At 40.1% G+C, this 20,028-nt stretch overlaps 1 protein-coding gene across 32 annotated transcripts in view; it reads right to left on the bottom strand.

The window, feature by feature from the left end:
- Positions 1-20,028, bottom strand: part of MACF1 (microtubule actin crosslinking factor 1) — a 311,434-nt gene that overhangs the window by 116,734 nt on the left and 174,672 nt on the right. For all 32 annotated transcript variants that reach the window (XM_074334445.1, XM_074334456.1, XM_074334436.1 and 29 more), the window contains 12 exons: positions 19,661-19,844; positions 19,068-19,237; positions 15,766-15,944; positions 15,093-15,231; positions 14,211-14,404; positions 13,008-13,170; positions 12,109-12,192; positions 9,466-9,573; positions 9,173-9,271; positions 7,286-7,438; positions 6,888-6,976; positions 3,281-3,416 (listed from right to left, as the gene is read on the bottom strand). In XM_074334445.1, coding sequence (XP_074190546.1) covers positions 3,281-3,416; positions 6,888-6,976; positions 7,286-7,438; positions 9,173-9,271; positions 9,466-9,573; positions 12,109-12,192; positions 13,008-13,170; positions 14,211-14,404; positions 15,093-15,231; positions 15,766-15,944; positions 19,068-19,237; positions 19,661-19,844 — 1,698 coding nt within the window. The remainder of the gene's footprint in view (positions 1-3,280; positions 3,417-6,887; positions 6,977-7,285; positions 7,439-9,172; positions 9,272-9,465; positions 9,574-12,108; positions 12,193-13,007; positions 13,171-14,210; positions 14,405-15,092; positions 15,232-15,765; positions 15,945-19,067; positions 19,238-19,660; positions 19,845-20,028) is intronic.

Genomic DNA, 20,028 nt, shown 5'->3' with positions numbered 1-20,028 from the left:
ATCTGCCAAGGCAACTACTCTTAACTAAAGTTAAATTAGGTCTAGGAATTGGAAGTACCAAGTCAAGGAAGGAACTGACTGGGGACCCTTGCCTCTGGAACCACTAGTAACTTTTCTTCTGGTCTGAGCTAGAATAGGTAGTAAACACTATGATTACAGCTACCACTTGGCACTTAATAGATTTACTGAGCACTTAAAATGTTTACTGAGCACTTAAAATGTTTACTGAGCACTGATATTTAATCCTCACAACAATCCTAGGAAAGCAATTATTTTAATCCTCAGTTTGCAGACAAAAAAGTAAGGCACAGAGAGGTTAGGTAACTTGTTCAAGATCACAAGTGAGTTCCAGAATCAAACCAAGGTCTGATTCTAAATCTTGGGCTATTATTCCGCCCTCCCATTCAGACCCAGAAGAGCACAGAAGATAAGTACCATAGAGTTGCATCTTACACAGGAGTTAGTTCCTGAGGTCAGTGAATAAGGCAAACCTTATACATTATCTAATTTATCCCTGAAAAAAACCCTAAAAACAGCTCCTAAAAAATTCCTATTTTGTGGCCGGCCTGGTGGCTCAGGTGGTTGGAGCTCAGTGCTCCTAACACCAAAGGCTGCTGGTCCGATTCCCACATGGGCCAGTTGCAGATGGCTCAGTTGGTTGGAGCGCAGGCTCTCAACCACAAGTTTGCCGGTTCGATTCCCGCAAGGGATGGCGGGCTGCGCCCCCTGCAACTAACAATGGCAACTTAACCTGGAGCTGAGCTGCACCCTCCACAACTAAGATTGAAGGGATAACAACATGACTTGGAAAGAGTCCTGGAAGTACACACTGTTCCCCAATAAAGTCCTGTTTACCTTCCCATCCCCCCAAAAAAGAATTCCTATTTTGAAGCCTTTTATCACAAAGTGATGATATTCAGAAATTAAGTCATTCAAGTGTTTTACCACTTATAACACTTCATCACTTTTATTACTCCCCAAATTTCTAGCTCTTCTTGTTCATGTTCATTACCATCATCTTCTTAGACGGTTTTATCTGTCCTTGTTTGGTATTAATTTCTAATCTTATCTAACTCTTTGACTAGATACGGAGGATGTTGTGGAAGCAATTGCCAATCACTTTCCTGCCCCTTAAACAATGCATGTCATTGCTGTCTCCGTGAGACATAAGCACCATGACAGCACGGATTTGGCCTATTCGGTGTCTATGAACAGTACAAGCAGTTCAGTAAACACTTGATGAATAAATGAACAGACTGATAAATAGTAAGGAAATCCTTAAAATCATTAACCTATGTCCGCCCAGATTTTAAAAACATGCACTGAGGACTGCAAGCTTGATTAACTGCAGACTTTAAGAGATGCAGCATGGACAGCAAATGAGGGAACAGGTTTGGTTCACTTCTCCATCTCACTGTATTTGTTCAAATAATGGAACAACTGACAAATTCTCCATACCATTTAAAATATTGTTATTCCCCATTCTCCCCCGTTTTTTGACCCAGAATGTAGAGTTTAACTTGCATAAGGTAAATATATGTTATGTGACTCTACTAGGTATCTAATTCTATAGAGATTGAAGAGAAAATCGCATTACCATATGACTCTGAGATAGATGAATCTATGTAAAGACTATTCAGAGGCAGACAATATAACAAAGGAAAAGATTCTTTTGCGAACTTATTTCTTCTATGAGAGTCACAGAGTCTCAGAACGCTGATATTGAAGAAAGGCCTGGAGTCTAGCCAAAGAAAAAAGACTACACACTGTTCCTGCCAACACCCTCATAATTGGAGGATAGGCAGGAAGAGCTGCGCTGGGAAATAATCCAGAGAAATCCATTTCAGTCCTACCAAACATGGGCATTCTGACCTAAACAAGCAGAAAAAGACAGAGGGAGAGGAGAAGAGAAAACATAAAGGCTTCTACTTACCAGAGTTGCAGGGTACGCCTTGGGCAGACAAGAGATAGAGCCTTATGGAGCAGCTCAGCCGTATCGCACACACAGTGTAAGCTTGGTGTTAGAGTCCAGCATGCGACTGTTTTTGTTTTTTTGCAAAAAAGAACCCCAAACAGGTCGTCCTCTTTTCCCTTTGTGCATTTGTGCTTAAACTCCAAAGGGTTAGTGAAACTTGTAAGCAAGGATGTCAGTTAATCAGAACAATACTTCACATGAAACACACAAACGGTAACGGGGACACATCATGCTCAATGTAGTGGTGCTCAGCAGCTTGTCTTTCTTTTCTGTTTTCTCCCCTTTTTAACCTTTCAAAATGAGAACTGGATGTTCTCAGCAAGCAATTGTTAAAACTTTTCACATACTCCCTTATATGGTGAAGCAACAAGCCATTAAGAGTGGGCTACCTTTCACCGAGAACGCTCAACCAGCACATTCTTTTTGAAATCTACTCTCAAGTAAATAAATCATAGCTGGTTCTGTCTCATGGTCTTTACAACTCTAGCTCCTGCTGCACAAATTTCATATTCAAGGACCAGAATCAAAACATATTTTGTCTGAATATCACTTTGAACATCATCTAGACCAAATTTGCTTACCACAGGAGCTTCAGTTTTGGCCTGCCCCACATAAGTTGGCCATTGCTTCACAACATAGGAAAAAAGCAGGCAAACACACATATATATCCCAGAGACACATGTATATAATATGGTAAGTTTACATATACACACAAGTATCCAGGAAGAACTGAGGACAACCAGCAGGAACTTAACAATTTTCACGTGGTCCAGGAAATGAACATGAGGGGAATTGGTAAAGATGTCACATGACGGGATGACTATGGGTAAGGGGAACCAGCGTCTCAGTCAGTGCAGTTAATCCACCAGTTTGCTTTGCAAATGAACATTTCTCAATTATTTAGTAGATACGAAAAAAAGTGGGGGAAGAGGTTCATGGTCTTTACTTCCCAATATTCAGAACTTTTGAGTGACAACGCCAGAAAGGAGTAGTGTTACTGCTCTGTGATAAGATATAAAATTTATGTTCTCTTTGACTGCAGTCTGCCACAAGATGGCAGACAACAAAAACGGTGAACCAGGTCTAAAGGGTTAGCTCGTAAAGTGCCTTCTAGTGTTTTTGACTGACCAACACATCATGGAACCCCAGTAAAGAAACACAAGACAAATGGCTGCTACAGTGAGGTTAAAAATTAAGTCACATTGGTCATGGAAAGCTAGTGGTCATGACTCTCAATCAGCAAAGCTGCTTTCATACCATTCAAAACATACTCTCCCAACATTTGGAGAGTAAAACTAAAAGTACCTTTTGTTCTGTCTGTTGGGCCAACTGGCTCTGAAGTTGGTGAAGCTGGTTTGCTGAACCATCACAAAGGTCATGGTAAGCCTTATTCAGGGCATTCAATTGTTCAGATATCTGTTCCTTCTCTTTTTCTGAGAGCCTGGAAGATGAAACATTACAGCCCTTTTAGAGAAAAAACCTTTCCCAAACTGACCTCTACTGCTTCAAAATCATGACTTCTCCATCCTGGAAGGTATTCTGCTTTGTCACTGGTGACTACAAATCATCCAGGTGGTCACGTACTCATTAACCACTTGGGCATCTAGCTCCGAGTTTTCCTGTCTAGCTCGAATCAAGTCATGATTCTTGGTGATGTTAACGCTCATGTCACCAACTATCTAACATTCTATGGTTGCGGTCCTGCAACCTTCTCAATCCAAATGGCCTCCACTCCACTTCAATCCCACCTGCACATGGCAAACTTGGACCCTGCTATCATCTAGAATTATTCCACTTCTGAAATTTTAAACTTCAAGAATCTACTATCTGATTATAATTTCTAACTATAAGCCTAACTTTCTACTTTTCTTTCTTTAGTCCTACACCTCTTTTAAAAATGAAATATTTTGAACAGACAAAAGAGAGTATAGCAAACTCTTATTTACCCATTACCCAACTATCTAGCTTCACCAAATTTTGTATTTTACCAGATTTGCTTTAGATTCTTTTCTTAAAAATAAGAAATTAAAGATATAAAGTCCAATGTGTATTTGTCACCAACCCCGTTACTTTCCTTTTTTCCCCAGAGACAATGGCAATCACGACCTTGAATCTGGTGGATTTTGCAAGTCCCTTTTCTCATTCTACATTATGTTTTTGAGAATGAATCCTGTGACTCATATCCACCAACTTACTGAGATTTCCCAAGTCTTCCTTGACTCCTCCATTTTCTCTTAATCTATAAGTCCTCTGTTTTAGATTCATTTTCTTCCCTTTAGAGTCCAGACCCCACAGTCCATTTGCTCAATCAGTTCCTTACTATTATCCTTGCACTCTCTCCTCACTAATCTGATAAAACTCCAGCCCCAGGTCAATCAAACCACTGGATTTTGCGCTCCCCCAGGCAGGCTACTAAGCATATCCAGTTAGGAGGAAATCCCACCACCATGTAGAAGAGATCCTACTGGTTTCCAACCTCTACTGCGCTCCAGTGCTTTCTGATAATCCTATGGGACGCTCCCGTCAATCCTTCCTTCTTTCCCCTCGGCACCACTGTAACTTTCAGCAAACAACTTCTCTGCCTATTTCAAAGAACACAGGACACCAATACTCTCACTTTCTAACTTCACTCCTGGCTAATTAACTTCGATTCACACTTTTCCTAATCTTCTTTCTCTCAGACCTCAGAGGAAAAGCTGTCTTAACTCCTATTTAAGGTAGTACTTTCTACCCATTGATGAATTTTATCCTCTCTGATATCCTCTTGGACCCCCCACCCCCCCATGACCCATGACTTCAATATCTTTCTCCCTTTGGTCCTCGAGATACCATCCAAAAATACAGTTAAGTCTCGATCTTTTACAAAAACAAAACTCTTTTCTTGATCATATATTCTACTCTAATTACTTACTGTATTATTTCTTTCATTTGCTATGGCTAAGCCTCTTGAAGGAGCAGTCTGATTTCACCATCGCTACCTTCCTCACTTCATGTGCTCCCCATCGTACTAAATCTGACATCATCCCTGAGTTTTTCACCAGTCACCAAAAACTTCTAACTTGCCAAATGTAATAGACTCTTTTCAGTCTTAACCTTTCTTGGCTTCTGATCACTCCCTTCTTTTTGGAATTCTGTTCTCTCTTTCGTTCTGAGGTATCACTCATAATTTTCCTTTTACTTCTCTAAGTTTCCTTCACAGGCCAAGAAACACTGAAAAGCCTTTGAGCCCTTGTGAGCTACCGGGGAGCGTCCAATAGGATTACTCTTATGATTTCACTATGTTGATGACTCAAATTTCCATCACTTTAGACTTCTCTCATTAATTCTAAATTTACATATACAGCTGCCCATTGGATAACTTTAGTGGAACTATGTTAAGGCATATTAACATATTAGGTCCTTCCTAATACATACTACGCATTTCCATTCTGAAGTCCTTTGAGGTCTTCACATTCATAACATCTTAAACTAAAGCTGCCCTCTTCTCCCTCAATCCACACCTTCTCTTATAATACCTCTCTTGGTTAGTGGCTCACCATACACCCATAGGCCTAAGCCAGAAACCAGAGAGTTATACCTTATAATTTTTGTTTGTCACCAAAACATGTAAGTTCATTATCCTTAATACCTTTTGTGCTCTCTCCCTCCCTCGTCATTTCTTGCCCATACGAGGTGTGATCAAACGATACGATGCATATTTAAATTTAAAAAAACACACAATTATTACAGTAAAAGACACATTGCCAGTAATCCCACTCAAAATACTCCCTCTCGCTTCACACTCATCCCGTTGTTCTTGCCACTTTCTGAAGCAGTTCTGGAAGTCCTCTTTTGTGGGAGTCTTTAGTTGCACTGTTGTAGCTGCCTCGATGTCCTGAATCAATTCAAAATGTTTACCTTTCATGGTCATTTTGACTTAGGGAAGAGCCAGAAGTCACATGGTGCCAGATCCAGTGAATAAGGTGGATGAGGACACACTGTAATGTTTTTATTTGACAGAAACTGCCTTATACCAGAAGCGATATGTGACACAGAGCGTTGTCATGATGGAGGATGATTTATGGAATACTTTAAAACACATCTTCTCGCAACCATACCTCACACCCGACTAACTACACCAAACAAGCTGAAACTTGTCACACACTGCTACTAAGGTTCGATGTGCCGCTTCCCATACTGAAGATCCTGCTTTTCGGTTGGATGGACTCAGCAGCAGCATTCGCTGTATTCTTTGATCACAACGGAAAGTCTCGATGTCACACATCACTTCTGTCATAGCAATTTCTGTCAAATAAAAACATGACGGTGTGCCCTCACCCACCTTATTCACCAGATCTGGCATCAGGCGACCTCTGGCTCTTCCCCAAAGTCAAAATGACCACGAAAGGTAAACATTTTGAATCAATTCAGGACATCGAGGCAACCATGACAACGCCAATTAAAGACACTCACAACAGAGGACTTCCAGAACTGCTTCAGAAAGTGGCCAGAAGGATGGGATGACTGTGTTTGAAGCGAGGGGGAGTATTTTGAAGGGGATTCATGGCAATGTGTCTTTTACTGTAATCAATTTTTTTTTTTTTAATTTCAGCATTCACCGTACTGTTTGATCATACCTCTTATTATCAAAACCTCTTAACTGGTCTCTCAGGCCTCTACTCTTGCCCCACGTCAGTACTTTTCCTAGAAAACTATTCTAGAAATCTTTTATCAACAAAATCCAATTATTTTTAATGCCCCTCTCCATAGCCAACAAGGTAAAATGAGACTCCTCAGCATGAACTACAAAGCTCTTCACAGTCCAGCTCTTGGTGCTCTTAATTCTCCAGCCTGAATTCTCACCATGACCCTAAGTGTTAGTCAGGTAGATCTGGTCCCCTAAATGTGCCATAATCTCTCATTTAATACTTACTTATGACCATGCTTGGCCAAGAAGATCTGCGAAGTTTTAATGGCCTCAGAAACTTGTTCCCTCTTGGTTGTCAGCTCCTCTGTCAGAACCTATTTAGCACAAATAAAGAGAAAAGCTTCAGAATCTAAAAAAATTAAAGAACCAAAAATTACTTGAAATAACTCTTTTAAAACCCTAGAGGAAAACATAGCTTAGGTCAGATTATTATTAATGAGCTATATATAGCTGAATTAAAAGGTAGAAATATAAATAAGAATTAAGTTTCTATAAGTCTGCAAGTTAACATTTACTGTGATAAGAATCATTCCTGGGTGGGCCATAAGTGACTTGTATTATTTCATCTAATGCATTATCATTATTATCATATCCAGGAAGGGACAGATGGACATTCTACTCACCTGCTGTTCTAAAATAGCTTTTTCAATGTCTGTGGATTCTTTGGTCTGGGATGAGGTAGATTTGCTTTGTGTATTCCTTGCTAGGGTAGACACCCAGCCCAAAAGTTCTTTAACCTTCTCCACATGTTCTTGTTTTTCCTCTTCTACCACTTTCTAGAACAGGAAATAGAAAATCAGTACATCGGTCAATGTTTTATTAGATTGGTCTGACTTCAGATTTCCTAAAATCTGAGATACAAAACTTACTTAAATCAGTAAGCAGCTAAAATAACCCCAAATTAAATATAATTTACCCAGCCTACATCACTGCTCACAGATGCCTAACTGTGACACTAATAGCTAAATTCATTATATGTACATTAGCTCCTTTCTTAAAAACAACAACACTGTTTTATATATTACAGGTACTCAATTATTTCCTAATTTTAAAAAGCCCTTCACATATACCATTTTACTTATTTTCATAATTCTTAGATTTACAGGTGAAGAGATTAAAATCTACAGAGATTAAGTGAGGTAGGTATTGACATAAAGTAAGTTTTTTGCTAAATTTACACAGCCCAAAGTTGGTATGGATTAATGTTTCCAAAAGCATTTATTTTATAAGAGTGGTTCAATACGTGGACACTTACTTTGCAAAGACATAGAAGATTTTTATAATTACAAAAGATTACATATTCATGACAACAAATTCAAAAAATCTGAAATATATAACATATATCCCCTGAATGTCCCCAGGAATTTGGTGGATATACTTCTGAACTAATGCGTGTGCTCATGGTGTCTTTGTCTTTGTGGTACACACAGTTGCTTTTACTAAAATCATAATTATACACAGTATTCTAACTTGCTTTTCCCCTCAAATAACATATTATGACTATCTTCTGGTATCACTTCACTTAATTCTATTTCATTATTTTTAACAGCTCCATAGCACTTCATTGCATAGAATTTGGATGTTTCTAATATTTCCCTTTAACAAATCATGCTTTATTGAGGCTCTCTGTTCACATCCCTTTCTTCACAGTTACTGTATTCCTATAAAAAAGATATTTGAAAGTGGGAATGTTGAACATTATAAAGTCAATAATCTTCATAATTGTTCAGATTCCCTATTTGTGAATTTATCTACTAACATTTACTTGTAACCCCAAAATCAATACTTAGGCATTTTCACAGTCATTCCCAGACATACGCAAAAAATTTTAGTTGCCCCATGTTCCCAGTTGGGGTAGAACAAGATGACATTCTGCCTTCTTGTTCCAGCTCTTATACTGAACAAGTATCCTTTTCACAGTCTATTTACCGTGTTTCCCCAAAAATAAAACGAGGTCTTATATTAAGTTTTGCTCCAAAAGATGCATTAGGGCTTATGTTCAGGGCATATCACCCTGAAAAACCATGCTAGGGCTTATTTTCCGGGAAACACAATAGTGCCATGGTTTTCATATTTTTGTTTTTCATTAGTGATTTTGCTGTTTAAAATGGACCCAAGTGTTGGGAGGAGGTGCTGTTTTGTGTTCCTAAGTGTGGGAAGGCTGTGATTTGCCCAACAGAAAAAAGGTATGTTAAATAAGCTTTGTTCGGGCATGAGTTATGGTGCTCTTGGCCGTAAGATCGATGTTAGTGAATCAACGAAATACACTAAATAAGGTATTTTTAAACAAAAACACACATAAAACAAGGTTATGCATTATCCATTGACAGAACCTAACCATGTATTTCAGGTGCAGGAGTTCACTATTTGCTAATGCAGCGTTTGCAGCAACCTCACAGAACACAATAGTGAATAATGAAAATTGGCTGTGTGCACTCTAAATTTTGATAAATGAGGCACAGTGTTTTTAACTCCATTCTCAAGATGATTTAGGGCCCCACTGTCCTCACCTCCTCCTCCTCCAGCCGCCGGAGTGCATCACTGATATATTTCACGTGCTGAGTTGTTAAGGTCACCAGTGCTGTGTAGCGAGTCCGTAAGTCCATGAACTATGGTTCAACAAAACAATTTAGATAAATTATCTGTCAGAAAAGTAAACTGAAAGAGTTGAAAATAAGAGGAAGTTTTCATGAAGTCACATGCTCAACAGAAAGGTGAGCCCTAGATGAAACTGCAGGGCGCAGGCAAAGGAATCTTTCCTTAAGGGAAGTCAGTGGCACATGCCCTTTCCCCACCCTTTCACCTCTTGCGTAATGGCATCTGAAGAGGAAAGCATGCGACGGCGCTTGCCAGGGGACTTCTGCTGTGATTCCACAAAGGCCCTGTATGTCATCAGTTGCAATTCGTAGTCCTGGGGAGGAAGAAATTTCACTGTGTTTACACAGGGCTTTATAGCTCACGCACATCATGTAATAGAATCATAGTATCTCGTTGTGGAAGGCATTGTGCTGATCTTTTAAACTAGCGGTTAGAGACATTTCCTGTAAAGGGCCAGACGGAAACTACTGGGCCATACACACTCTGTCATAGCTACTCAACTCTGCCATCGTAAGTGAGAGCGGCCACAGACAATAATAAAAGAGCACGGCTAGGTTACAATAAAACTTCACCTGTGGACACTGAAGTTGAAGTTCATATAATATTTATGTATCGTGAAGCAGTATTTGTTTTTTATTTTTTTAGCCATTTCTCATGAGCCATATGAAAATAGGGCTGCAGGCTGGATTTAGCCTGTGCTGACCCAAGTTTGCAGTTTGTTGTTTGCTGACCATTCTTTTCATCTCATACATGGGAAAACTGCAGCCCAGAGACAGGAAGGGAGTTTCCCTAATTAACTCAGCGAGTAAGCAACAGAATCAGTCTTCCAAACCCTAAACCAATGCTCTTCTCGCGTCGCCATGCTCCTCTGTCCCTTCCCGGCAATCCTGAGTGCAGCCCTAGCCCGGACCCTCTCCGTCTCCCACAAGGACGAGGGCAAGAGGCTCTGATTTACTTTCCTGCTTATGGCCTGACTTCCAATTTATTTCCTATCCTGCCACCAGAATAATTTTTCTAAAACACAAAGAAGACCACTTTGTTCTCTGCTTGAAATCTTTCAGTGACCTAGAGCAGAGCTTCTCAAGTAGCAAAGTGCATAGAAATCATCTGGGTATCTATTAAAATGCAGATTCTGATTCAGCAGGCTAAAGATTCTGCATTTCTGACAAGCTCCCAAGTGATGCTCCTGGTTCAAAGACCACTTTTTGAGAAGCAAGTATAGAAGACAAAGCCAAAAGAACTGAACAAGGCCTTTCAAAGGTTGGACCCAGCCTCCCCTCATTTTCGTCTCTGCTTCTTATGTACCATTCATACACCTTCTAGCTATACCACAATATTTGCAATTTCCTCATATAATCATTGTATGAGGTCATTCCTCTGTGCTTTGATTATGTAGTTCCTTTTGCCTCGAATGTCCTACTTTCTGTTGTCTACTTAGAAAACTCTAGGCAAGAGCAAAACATGAAACGAGTTCCTTAAGCAGCCTATGAAAAAAACAGTAGTAATAATAATAAAAGCACGTGCCACCATTTACTGAACGTATTTTAAGTTTGCGGCATTGTTCTATGTATACGTTATTCCATTTAACCTTTATAATCGCTCAGTGAGGTAGTTATGGTTCCCATTTTATAGATATAGCAACAGAAACTCAGAAAGTTTAAGTATTTTCTCAAAATCAGAAGCCTGGAAAACGGTGAAGCTAGGATTTGAACTTAATTCTTTGTGACACCAAGTCTTCTGATATTAACTAAAGAAATGCATTTATTTGAAAACTATTTGTTGAGCATCTACTATGTGCCTGTCATTGTTCTGAGTACTACACACATAGTAGGGAACAAGTCAGAAAAAAACCTTCCTCTTCCCCTGGAACATACATTCATTCCAATGAGAAGGCACATAATAAGTATGTAATAATCTCAGGTCACTTTTATGTAAAGATATTATCAGAGAAATCGGGAGGGGGGCCTTATGCATGGCCTCAAAAACCATACATGGATTTAGAATTTTATTGTGGAGTACAATACGAAGCCATTGGATAGTTCTGAGCAGAAAAGTGACATGATCTAATCAAGTATGTTTCATCTAGTGTAAGGTACACATTTTCCCCTACATTTCAGTATCTTTAAAATTGAAATATGTCTTACAATCAATGGCGTTTTCGTAATTGGCAGAGTTTCTTTTTGGTAGTGCATAAAATAATGGTGTGGTTTATAATCCCTGGTGTTTGAGATTCCGTGACACGCAATATGTTCTAAAATTGTGCACCTGGCTACTGTGTGGGAATATGACCTGTGAGCAGAAGCAAGAGATCAGCTCAGAAGTGCTGGAGCAGTCTGAGGAAGATCCCTCACGTAGATGTGAACCAGGAAAATGGTGGGTACTCAGGGTGGGTACTGAGAGGCAGTCAGGTCCAAGGCATACTGGAAGATGGAGCCAACTTGTTCACAGACTGAACATAAAGTTTAAGGAAAAGAGAAGCATTAGAATGACTCATGGATTTTTTGCCTCAGCAAATAGGAAAATGGTGGTACTATATCCTGGGATAAGCAAGACAGTGAGAAGCATATGTGAGAAGAAAACCCAAATATTCTGTTTTTGACACGGTAAGTTTAAGAGGTCTGTGGGTCATCCAAATGGAGACTCCTCGAATCACAGTTGATGTCTGGTACCTCTTTGAGCATCCTCAAGGGGGGGGACCACGAGAAGTACACATCTGCACTAACTGAAGGATGGGGCCAGCCTCGAGCAGAAGAGCTCTGCTTATTTATCCAAAAACAAACCTACAGTGACAGTGCAGATCTTCCTAAGCTGGAGGTCACTTATGTTCCTTTTGGGACATGGTAGTTACCTTTACAATAGTGGAGTATTGCTGGGAAAATTTTTGACACTGGTCCAGTTTTGTCTGATTTCTCTCAATTTCTGCAAACAAATCCTAGGAACCAAAACATCACAAAATTATCATTGTTATTCCCATCACTGAAATAGCTGAGCACTGATTAGGTGCTAGGTAGTAGTGTTTAAACCTTAGCTGCAACAGAATCACCTGGAAGACTGCATGAGACACAGATTGCTGGGCCCCACCCACCAGAGCTTCTGATTCAGTAGGTTTCGGTTTGGGTCCAAGATGAACCTACTGCTGCTGCTCTGGGGTGCACACTTTGAAAACCACTATTCGAAGTATTTTACATGTGTCACTTCATTTACTCCTAACAACAATAACCTTATGAGATTGGCTGGACAAATAAGAAATGGTTTCATTGATGAGGAAGTAAAATACTGAGAAATTCAGTAATTCGCTCAAGGTCTCATAGCAAGTGAATCCAGGCAATCTTACTCAAGACTTCATACTCTTAACCATAATGCTCACAAAAACAAATAAAACCCAAAACACCAACCAATAAAAACTGCTTTGAATGAGATCATTTTCTTCCACTCATAGATTTCCCTGGGTTTTCATTCCCCTATATTCTAATCCTAGTAAAATAAAATGTAATATCAGGAAACAAAGCAAGATAATTTTAACCTGTCCATCTAGTGATTTCAGAATCGGAAGGGACCTTACAGGTCCTCTGGTCTACATACAAAATCAGTACCTGGAGACAATGCTGCCTGAACCCTCTTCAGAAAAGAGGGCTGGGAATGAGTTGCCAGTTGGAGGAAGCTTAACTGCTAGCACATCATCTGCTTTTATGATGAGCTAACCTTCCCCACCACCTGCACCTTCCCTCGTGTTGCTGCCACACCCACCGTCTGCTGGCTGAGCTGCTCCGACAGCACTCTGCTGTCTTCAGCCTGGCCTGGCTTCATCATTTCCTGCTGGGCAGTGGTTTCCTCAATCCATCTGATGAGAGTTCCATGGCAGGCGCGGTAATCTCCCAGCACTTCCTGGATACTTTCTAGCTCAGATTGGCTGGAAGAGCAGAGAAAAACTGCTATCAGATAGCTCAGTATAAATACAATAAAGTATACAAGGCAATTTCCTCCTTGGTCTATGCCTCCCATTGAGCCTGACCACAGAGGATACATCTTTATTTTGGTGGAACAGCAATGAAATGCTGAGTGAGAGCTTTACATATACCCAGTGCCCTATGGGGTAAAAGACGACTAGAAACCAGTTGTGCCCTGCTCGCCTTGGAAACTGCCTGGGGGCTGGCATCCCATGATAATCCTTGTCACATTTCTTACCTAGGTTGCCAAGGATTACCAGGATTGCCAACAAGGTAGTACTGGCTGTACCTGTCAGTACCCATCAGAGTACCCCAGGTATGATTTATGAATCACTGTAATTTCTTGGGGAGGACGGTGGGATGGGGTGGGTGAAAAATAGTAGTTATTTACTGTTAATTTCAGTAACAGTTTCTTACACCACTTCTGTTAGTCTAATGGGCCTTGACATAGTAACTCAATTATAGAGAACCAATCCAAACTTACATAAGTTGCTATAACTCTTCTCCCTATATATTGCCTACTCAGCCTAGTTTCTGTCTTTCCTATTCAAATCAGTCATAAGAAGATAAAACCACTGAATTAGCAAATAAAAAGGAAGCAAGAGAGTCTGCGAAGGCCACTATCAAAATGTGTCACATTTAGATTCAAAGCTAGTGAAAGAAGAACTAGAACTCAGGTTTTTGTTCTTGAGAAAAGATCACAAGGTCACCTTCCCAATCTATAGTCTAAGACGCCATTGTCACCATGGCTTAATTAGGTTAAGAGCTGGGACACAGCAGAGGCACTGCTTAACAGGGTCATCACTACAGACCCAAAAGCAAGCCTCAGGTCTGTTTCAGGGTTGGACGTCCCAACTGCCTGTCACTTATCTTCACCAGAACTCATACGTTCATTTAATTTCTACCTCTGCCTTCAAACAAGAATACACAGATATAACTCTATTTAGTTTAAAACCTAGTCCTTGAACCCTAACAGGAGAAAAGGGATGGGGCCACCACTCACCGGGTCTCAAGCTGGGCAACGACGCGGTGCCAACGCTCCTGCAGCTGGGAGCCTTTTTCCTGGTAACGTTCCAAATCCAGGTTTCGCTCTGGGGTCAGACGACTCAGCTGCTCTGCTACCACCTTGGCCTTGGCAATGTCCTCATCCAGGACTGAAAACACTGAATTCTTGTCCCTCACGTCACTGAGCCAGTGCTATAAATACACAAGTACAGCAGCAGGTTAAATATATTCCATGCTAACAAGTAAAAAGAACTTAGACTAAGGTAGACAAAAGACATTGTCTACAGCTGGCTCCACATTGTATTTGTTGATTCAGAAGCAAGATCCTATATTTGTGCCAGAAATGCCCCACATTCCTCATGCACACTGGGCAGCCAGGGCAGGCAGTATAGTACAGAGAAACGTGCAAAGGACTTGTGTGTGAAACCTGGCTCCACTGCTTAGGGTAAGCTATGAAACCAAGATAGGTTGTTTAGCCTATATGAATCTTGGTTTCTCATCTGTAAATGGAGATAAAAATCCCTTCCTTATCCACCTCACAAAACTGCTTGTGAGAATCAAATGAATCAACAGCTACATGATTGACAAACTTATAGCAAAACCACCGATTGTATCCAATTCAGCAGCCATGATTTTGCTGGGAGAACAGGGAGAAAAGAAATAGAAAGGCACAGTCCTTTATCAGCCCCCCCCTTTCCAGCTAGACACATTTCTCAGTCTCTTCTTTTCTGAATCCATACCAAATATATTAAATATGATATTCTGCCTAGTTCAAATGCAAACTTAAATCAGTTTCGTGCCATCTAAAATTGCATTTCTCTGCTAACCCAAAGCAATGGCTATGTTAAGTCAACCTCCTAAGAAACTGGGAGCAACCAACCCGTAGTGTAGAGCGATGGGACTCCAGAGCTGAGAGATCTGCCGGTACTGCTTCTTCTTGACTCAGCTTGATCTCATAACCTTTGACCAAGAGTTCAGCATCCTGGATGCTACGCACTATAACATCAACTGTCTTGAGCCTGTGAGGATAAAATCACCTTCATTGACACATGCACACATTTTAAGAGTTGGGCAACAGACCCGGAGAACTATAGAGAGGTTTACAAAACTTAACTGCCCAAATCAATTTCCCCATTACTAGATGATGAGAGGGTTTTGTAAAAACAAGAAAGCGTGGTATATGTGCTACCAATTTAAGCCAATTCAAAATGAGGTTCTAGGTTGCACTGGGACATGCACACATATGGTGGGCTCATGGGAGAAAAGGTAGGAGGCCAGAAACCCACTCAACACTACGAAGAATCTAAGATCTGTTACCCCTCAAGGTCATGGGTGGGGATGGATGGGCAGAGAGAAGACCTTCAAAGACCAGTATTTAGTTTAGCTTAAAATTTTTCTTTTTATTCTTTAGTGTCCTTTCTTCTTTCTTTTTGTCAGAGATCTCTTGTCATGGGGACATGTGCCTCAAGATATGCAATCTCTCTGGATTGCTCCTGAAACACTCCAGGCACTTCCCCTTCTCATCCCAATGGAAAAATCCTCAGTTCACTCACTTATTCAGATAGATCGTGGAGAGACCGTATACATGATCCATTTTCTCCACCAGCAGATTAAGTTCTGAGCGCAGAGTTGGGACACTCGAACCAGATGGGGTCTGATGGAGAAAACTGTTGCATTTCATGGAAACCACGTCCAAGTCTGACCTTAGCTGCTGCAAATCCTCCTGGGTACGCTGTCAGGAACAAGACACACAACAAAGATGGAGACAGTGAACAAAGAAGTTAGAAAGAAGTCCTTGTTTGTAATAGCAAAATATTGGAAACAGCCTAAATGCCATATATAAAAGAACTGAATAAACTATGAAACAGCACTTAAGGGGGAGAAGGGGGAAGAACACACACAAGTAATTTCTGAACAAAGTATCTGCACTATCGACATGCCTTCAGGCAAATGACAAAAACAACTATAAATAAAAGTTGAACCCCAGTTCACAGGTTTATTTTTTGTAGTAGTATCAGCAGTTCTGAAACTACTAACTGTACATGTTGGAATTGAACAATGTGTAAATTTGTTGTTGTAGATATGTAAAGGAGGCTTTTCAGTCTTGAGGGAGGGAAAGAGGAATGGTTAGGATAAACCCTGTGGTACTGGTCTGAAACAGGATAGAGATCGATACATATGCATCAGTAGGTGTGTTTGTGTGTGTGTGTGAGTGTGTGAGACACAGGTAAATATATTGATCTACCTTTGTGATATATTTATACGTATGTACTTACACATATGTATAAATGTAGATACACATACACACACATATATATGCATGTATATAAGTAGGGTTGTGTGTGTGTATAGCAAGGGGTGTGTTTGTAAGTATGTATTCTTCTAGCTCTGTGTGCTGAGCAGCCCTAGAGCACCCAGATCTTGGTTTCCAAATAACATTCTCCACCTAAAGGAAGCAGGACTCCTTGTCTCCAATGGCTGATTCCAGGGTTGGGGCAGGAAAATCTTGTTTTGTGAAATAAAGCACTCAAATAATGATGACATGTGAAAATGACATAGGAGCCAGCTCGAAGGGAATCCCGATGGCTAGATTTGGAAACTTTTGAACACTGAAATAAAGATAGTAGCAAATTAAAACCACTGACTAAAATAAAATAAGTTTATACTGAAATAAAGAAGGAAGAAAGGAGAGAGGGAGGGAGGCAAACTTTCTTTTTGATAGAAATTTTTAAATGTAAAAGGAATGACAAAATTAGAATGTCACCTTTTGGCAACAGTCAAACTAATAATTATTCAGCCAAGAGTCAACAATAGAGGCTAAAACTAGTAGTTGGTGAAAGTTTGATGAAAACAGGATATTTATTTTTATAGTCGCAAAGTGTCTCCCCACAAGATACTTAGTAATTACAATGGGGAAAACAACAACAAGTGATAAAATTTATCACCAGTAACGGGACAAATCAACATCACATGCCTCCTGATATAATACACCAAGGACACAATATCACTTCTGTGGTATTCCTGCCAAAAACATGTAACCTATATCTAACCACAAAGAAGCCTCAGATAAACACAAATAGAGGGAAATTGTGCAAAATAAACGGCCTGCACTCTTCAAAAATGTTAAGCTCACGAAAGATGATGAAAAAAATGAGAAACTGTTTCAGGTTGAAGGAACTGAAAGAGATAGAGCAACTAAAGGCAGCGTGTGATAATGGACTGAATGAGCCCTGTACAGAAAAACTCCCCCCTCCTCTTTTTTTACAAGGGGGATGGGGAGAGATAAGGGTGGGGGTGCTACCCCAAAAGACATTATTAGGTCAACTGATAAAATTTTAATAAGGTCTTATATCAGTGTTCATTTCCTGATTTTAAGCATTGTCCTGTGGTGATGTAAGAGACTATCCTTGTTTGTGGAAATAACTGAAGTACTGAGAGATAAAGGAGCACCATGCCTAGAAGTTACTCTGGAGGAAAAGAAAAAGACTATTATTATATATGCATCTATGTGGAAGAAAATGATACAGCAGATGCAGAAAAATGTTAACATTTGGGAAATCTGGGTGAAGGATATATGTGAATAAAAACTTTTCTGTATATCTAAAACTATTTCCAAAAAAAAAGTTAAAAAAAAAAAGGAAGGTCCTCAAGAAGAGTTGAATATTAAACTTTATTTCTTAGAATGTTCTATTTTGTAGGGACAATAGAATTTGGATGACTACATACAACCTGAGAATTACAGGTTCATATGATGTGCCTCATACACGCATATTAAATCCCTCTTGGCCAATGATTATTACATTGTCCTCTCATCCTTCTCTTCAAGCTTAGGAATAATTGAGAAACGTAAGGAAAGTCACTCCTCATTAGTCATTCCTTTCTATTCCCTTTAAGCTCCCAGATCAAATCTAACATTCTTTATTGATTATGGACTGCTTCAGAAATTTGCATTTCATCCAGCACAGGAGACATGCTAATCTCTGAATTGTTCCAATTTTCAGTATATCGGCTGCCGAAGCAAGCACCAAATCTAAAATTCTTCACAGAACTCTCTCATACCATCCCAAGGAGAAATGTTCTAGCAACATTCTAAATTCCTACAGCAAGGTTTGCTTGGAAATCTGGAAATACACTAGGTACTATTTTATAACATCTCATACTGAAGTCTCTAATTGTGACTTCAACCTTTTATCCTTTTTTTTTAACTACACTTTTAAGCGAAAAGCAAGAACTTTGGCTTACTTTTCTTTGCATGCCTCTAAGCACTTAATAAAGCAATTAATATTTGCTGCCTTTACTTCAAGAATACTACCCTACATTTTACAGCCTTTTACTTTTCCAGAAAGCTGTATTACTTAATTTTCAAAACAACTCGGTGAATTACATATTATATAAAAAAGGAAACTAAAGAGGAGAGCTAACTTTCCCAAAGTCATAGAGAAAGTGCGTTAGGACCCAGAGTAGACTCTGACTCTTTCCTTAATATTTTTGTGTCGTGTCACCTGACTGATGGTAACCATGTCATTAGTAACACATACGTGTAAGGGATAGAGCAGAGAGCAGCATCTCTACTAAGCAGTCTTCAACTACATAGCCTAAATGCAGCGCTTAGAACAGCTTACCAGTCTATTTGCTTTCTCAACTGTGTAGAAAACTAATCAACATCCGGCAATACACTGGGAGCTGAAATCAAGCTTCTGCACAGGTAAAAGGCACTTACAGGCTGCATGGAAGAACTCTGTACTAGGACTGCCATGGGTCTATTGCCTTATTTCTTAGGAGCCATAGTCTCTTGTCATCTGATTCATTCTAAAAGCATTTACTTGGCAACCAGCACCTTGCTTCCAGGGCTCACCTCTTGCTCTGCGATCCTTAACGCATTGTCCTGCCAGGCATCCTTGTTAGTCCAGGAGCTGGCTGGGGTCTGAATTCGTTTGACTAGCCTCTGTTCACACTCCTCCAGGCGCAGCCGGATGTTCTTCAGCTCTGAAATGTACATCTTGGCCACAGTTTCCTCTTTGTCCTCTGTGAATGCACAAGCACAGAAGACCATCAAGCACCACACCAGAGATCAGAAAACCTGGGAACAACAGCTTCACCCTCAGAGGGCACCACTGGTTCCAACAGACCTGATATTCCACCAAGGAAAGCAAGGCCTTATGGGGGAACCTTATGCTTGATACTAAATTCCCTGCATTATATAATGATCTGTAAGGATCCAAACATGTTATTTCCACGAGAAAATGTGATAGGTCAAAAAGCAATAAAGACTGAAATACGGCCTCTCGTTCCATGATCTGATTTTGACAAGGCATCTCTACAAGTTTTTCTCTATCTCAAGTTTTTAGTTTTAGTGGTGACAGTACTTTCGAGTTTATATGAAAGGTCTAGCAGCACCCTTTGGGGCTCTCATTCCACCAGTTTTCTCCCTTTTCCAAAGGCACATACCATTTTCCATGGATTTCATCATGTGCTGGAAGTGGGTTTTACAAGCCTCCACCTCCTCTTCCAGACGCAGACCGTCAGCCACCGAGAAGAGCACCGAGTCGCGGCTATCCTGCAGAAAGTCTGCGTAGTGGGCCTGGAGGTTCTTCATGATCTGCTGGCACTCCCCTGGTGTGGACGATCGGAGCTACAGAGGAGAAGACAGAAGAAACTTCAGTACAATGGTAACACAATCCTCCCACCCTCCCTCTTTTTTATTGACATTTAACATAGACACAAAATAGTATATAAGCCATAATTGTAAACATGTTTATTTTTCACAAATTGATCTTGTCTATGAAATTAACATTTAGATTAAGAAACGACACCAC

The sequence above is a fragment of the Rhinolophus sinicus genome, linkage group LG06, assembly GCF_036562045.2.
Source record: "Rhinolophus sinicus isolate RSC01 linkage group LG06, ASM3656204v1, whole genome shotgun sequence".
Taxonomy (NCBI): Eukaryota; Metazoa; Chordata; class Mammalia; order Chiroptera; family Rhinolophidae; genus Rhinolophus; species Rhinolophus sinicus.
Note: the sequence above shows the minus strand (reverse complement) of the source record. Positions and strands in the feature narration are given on the sequence as shown.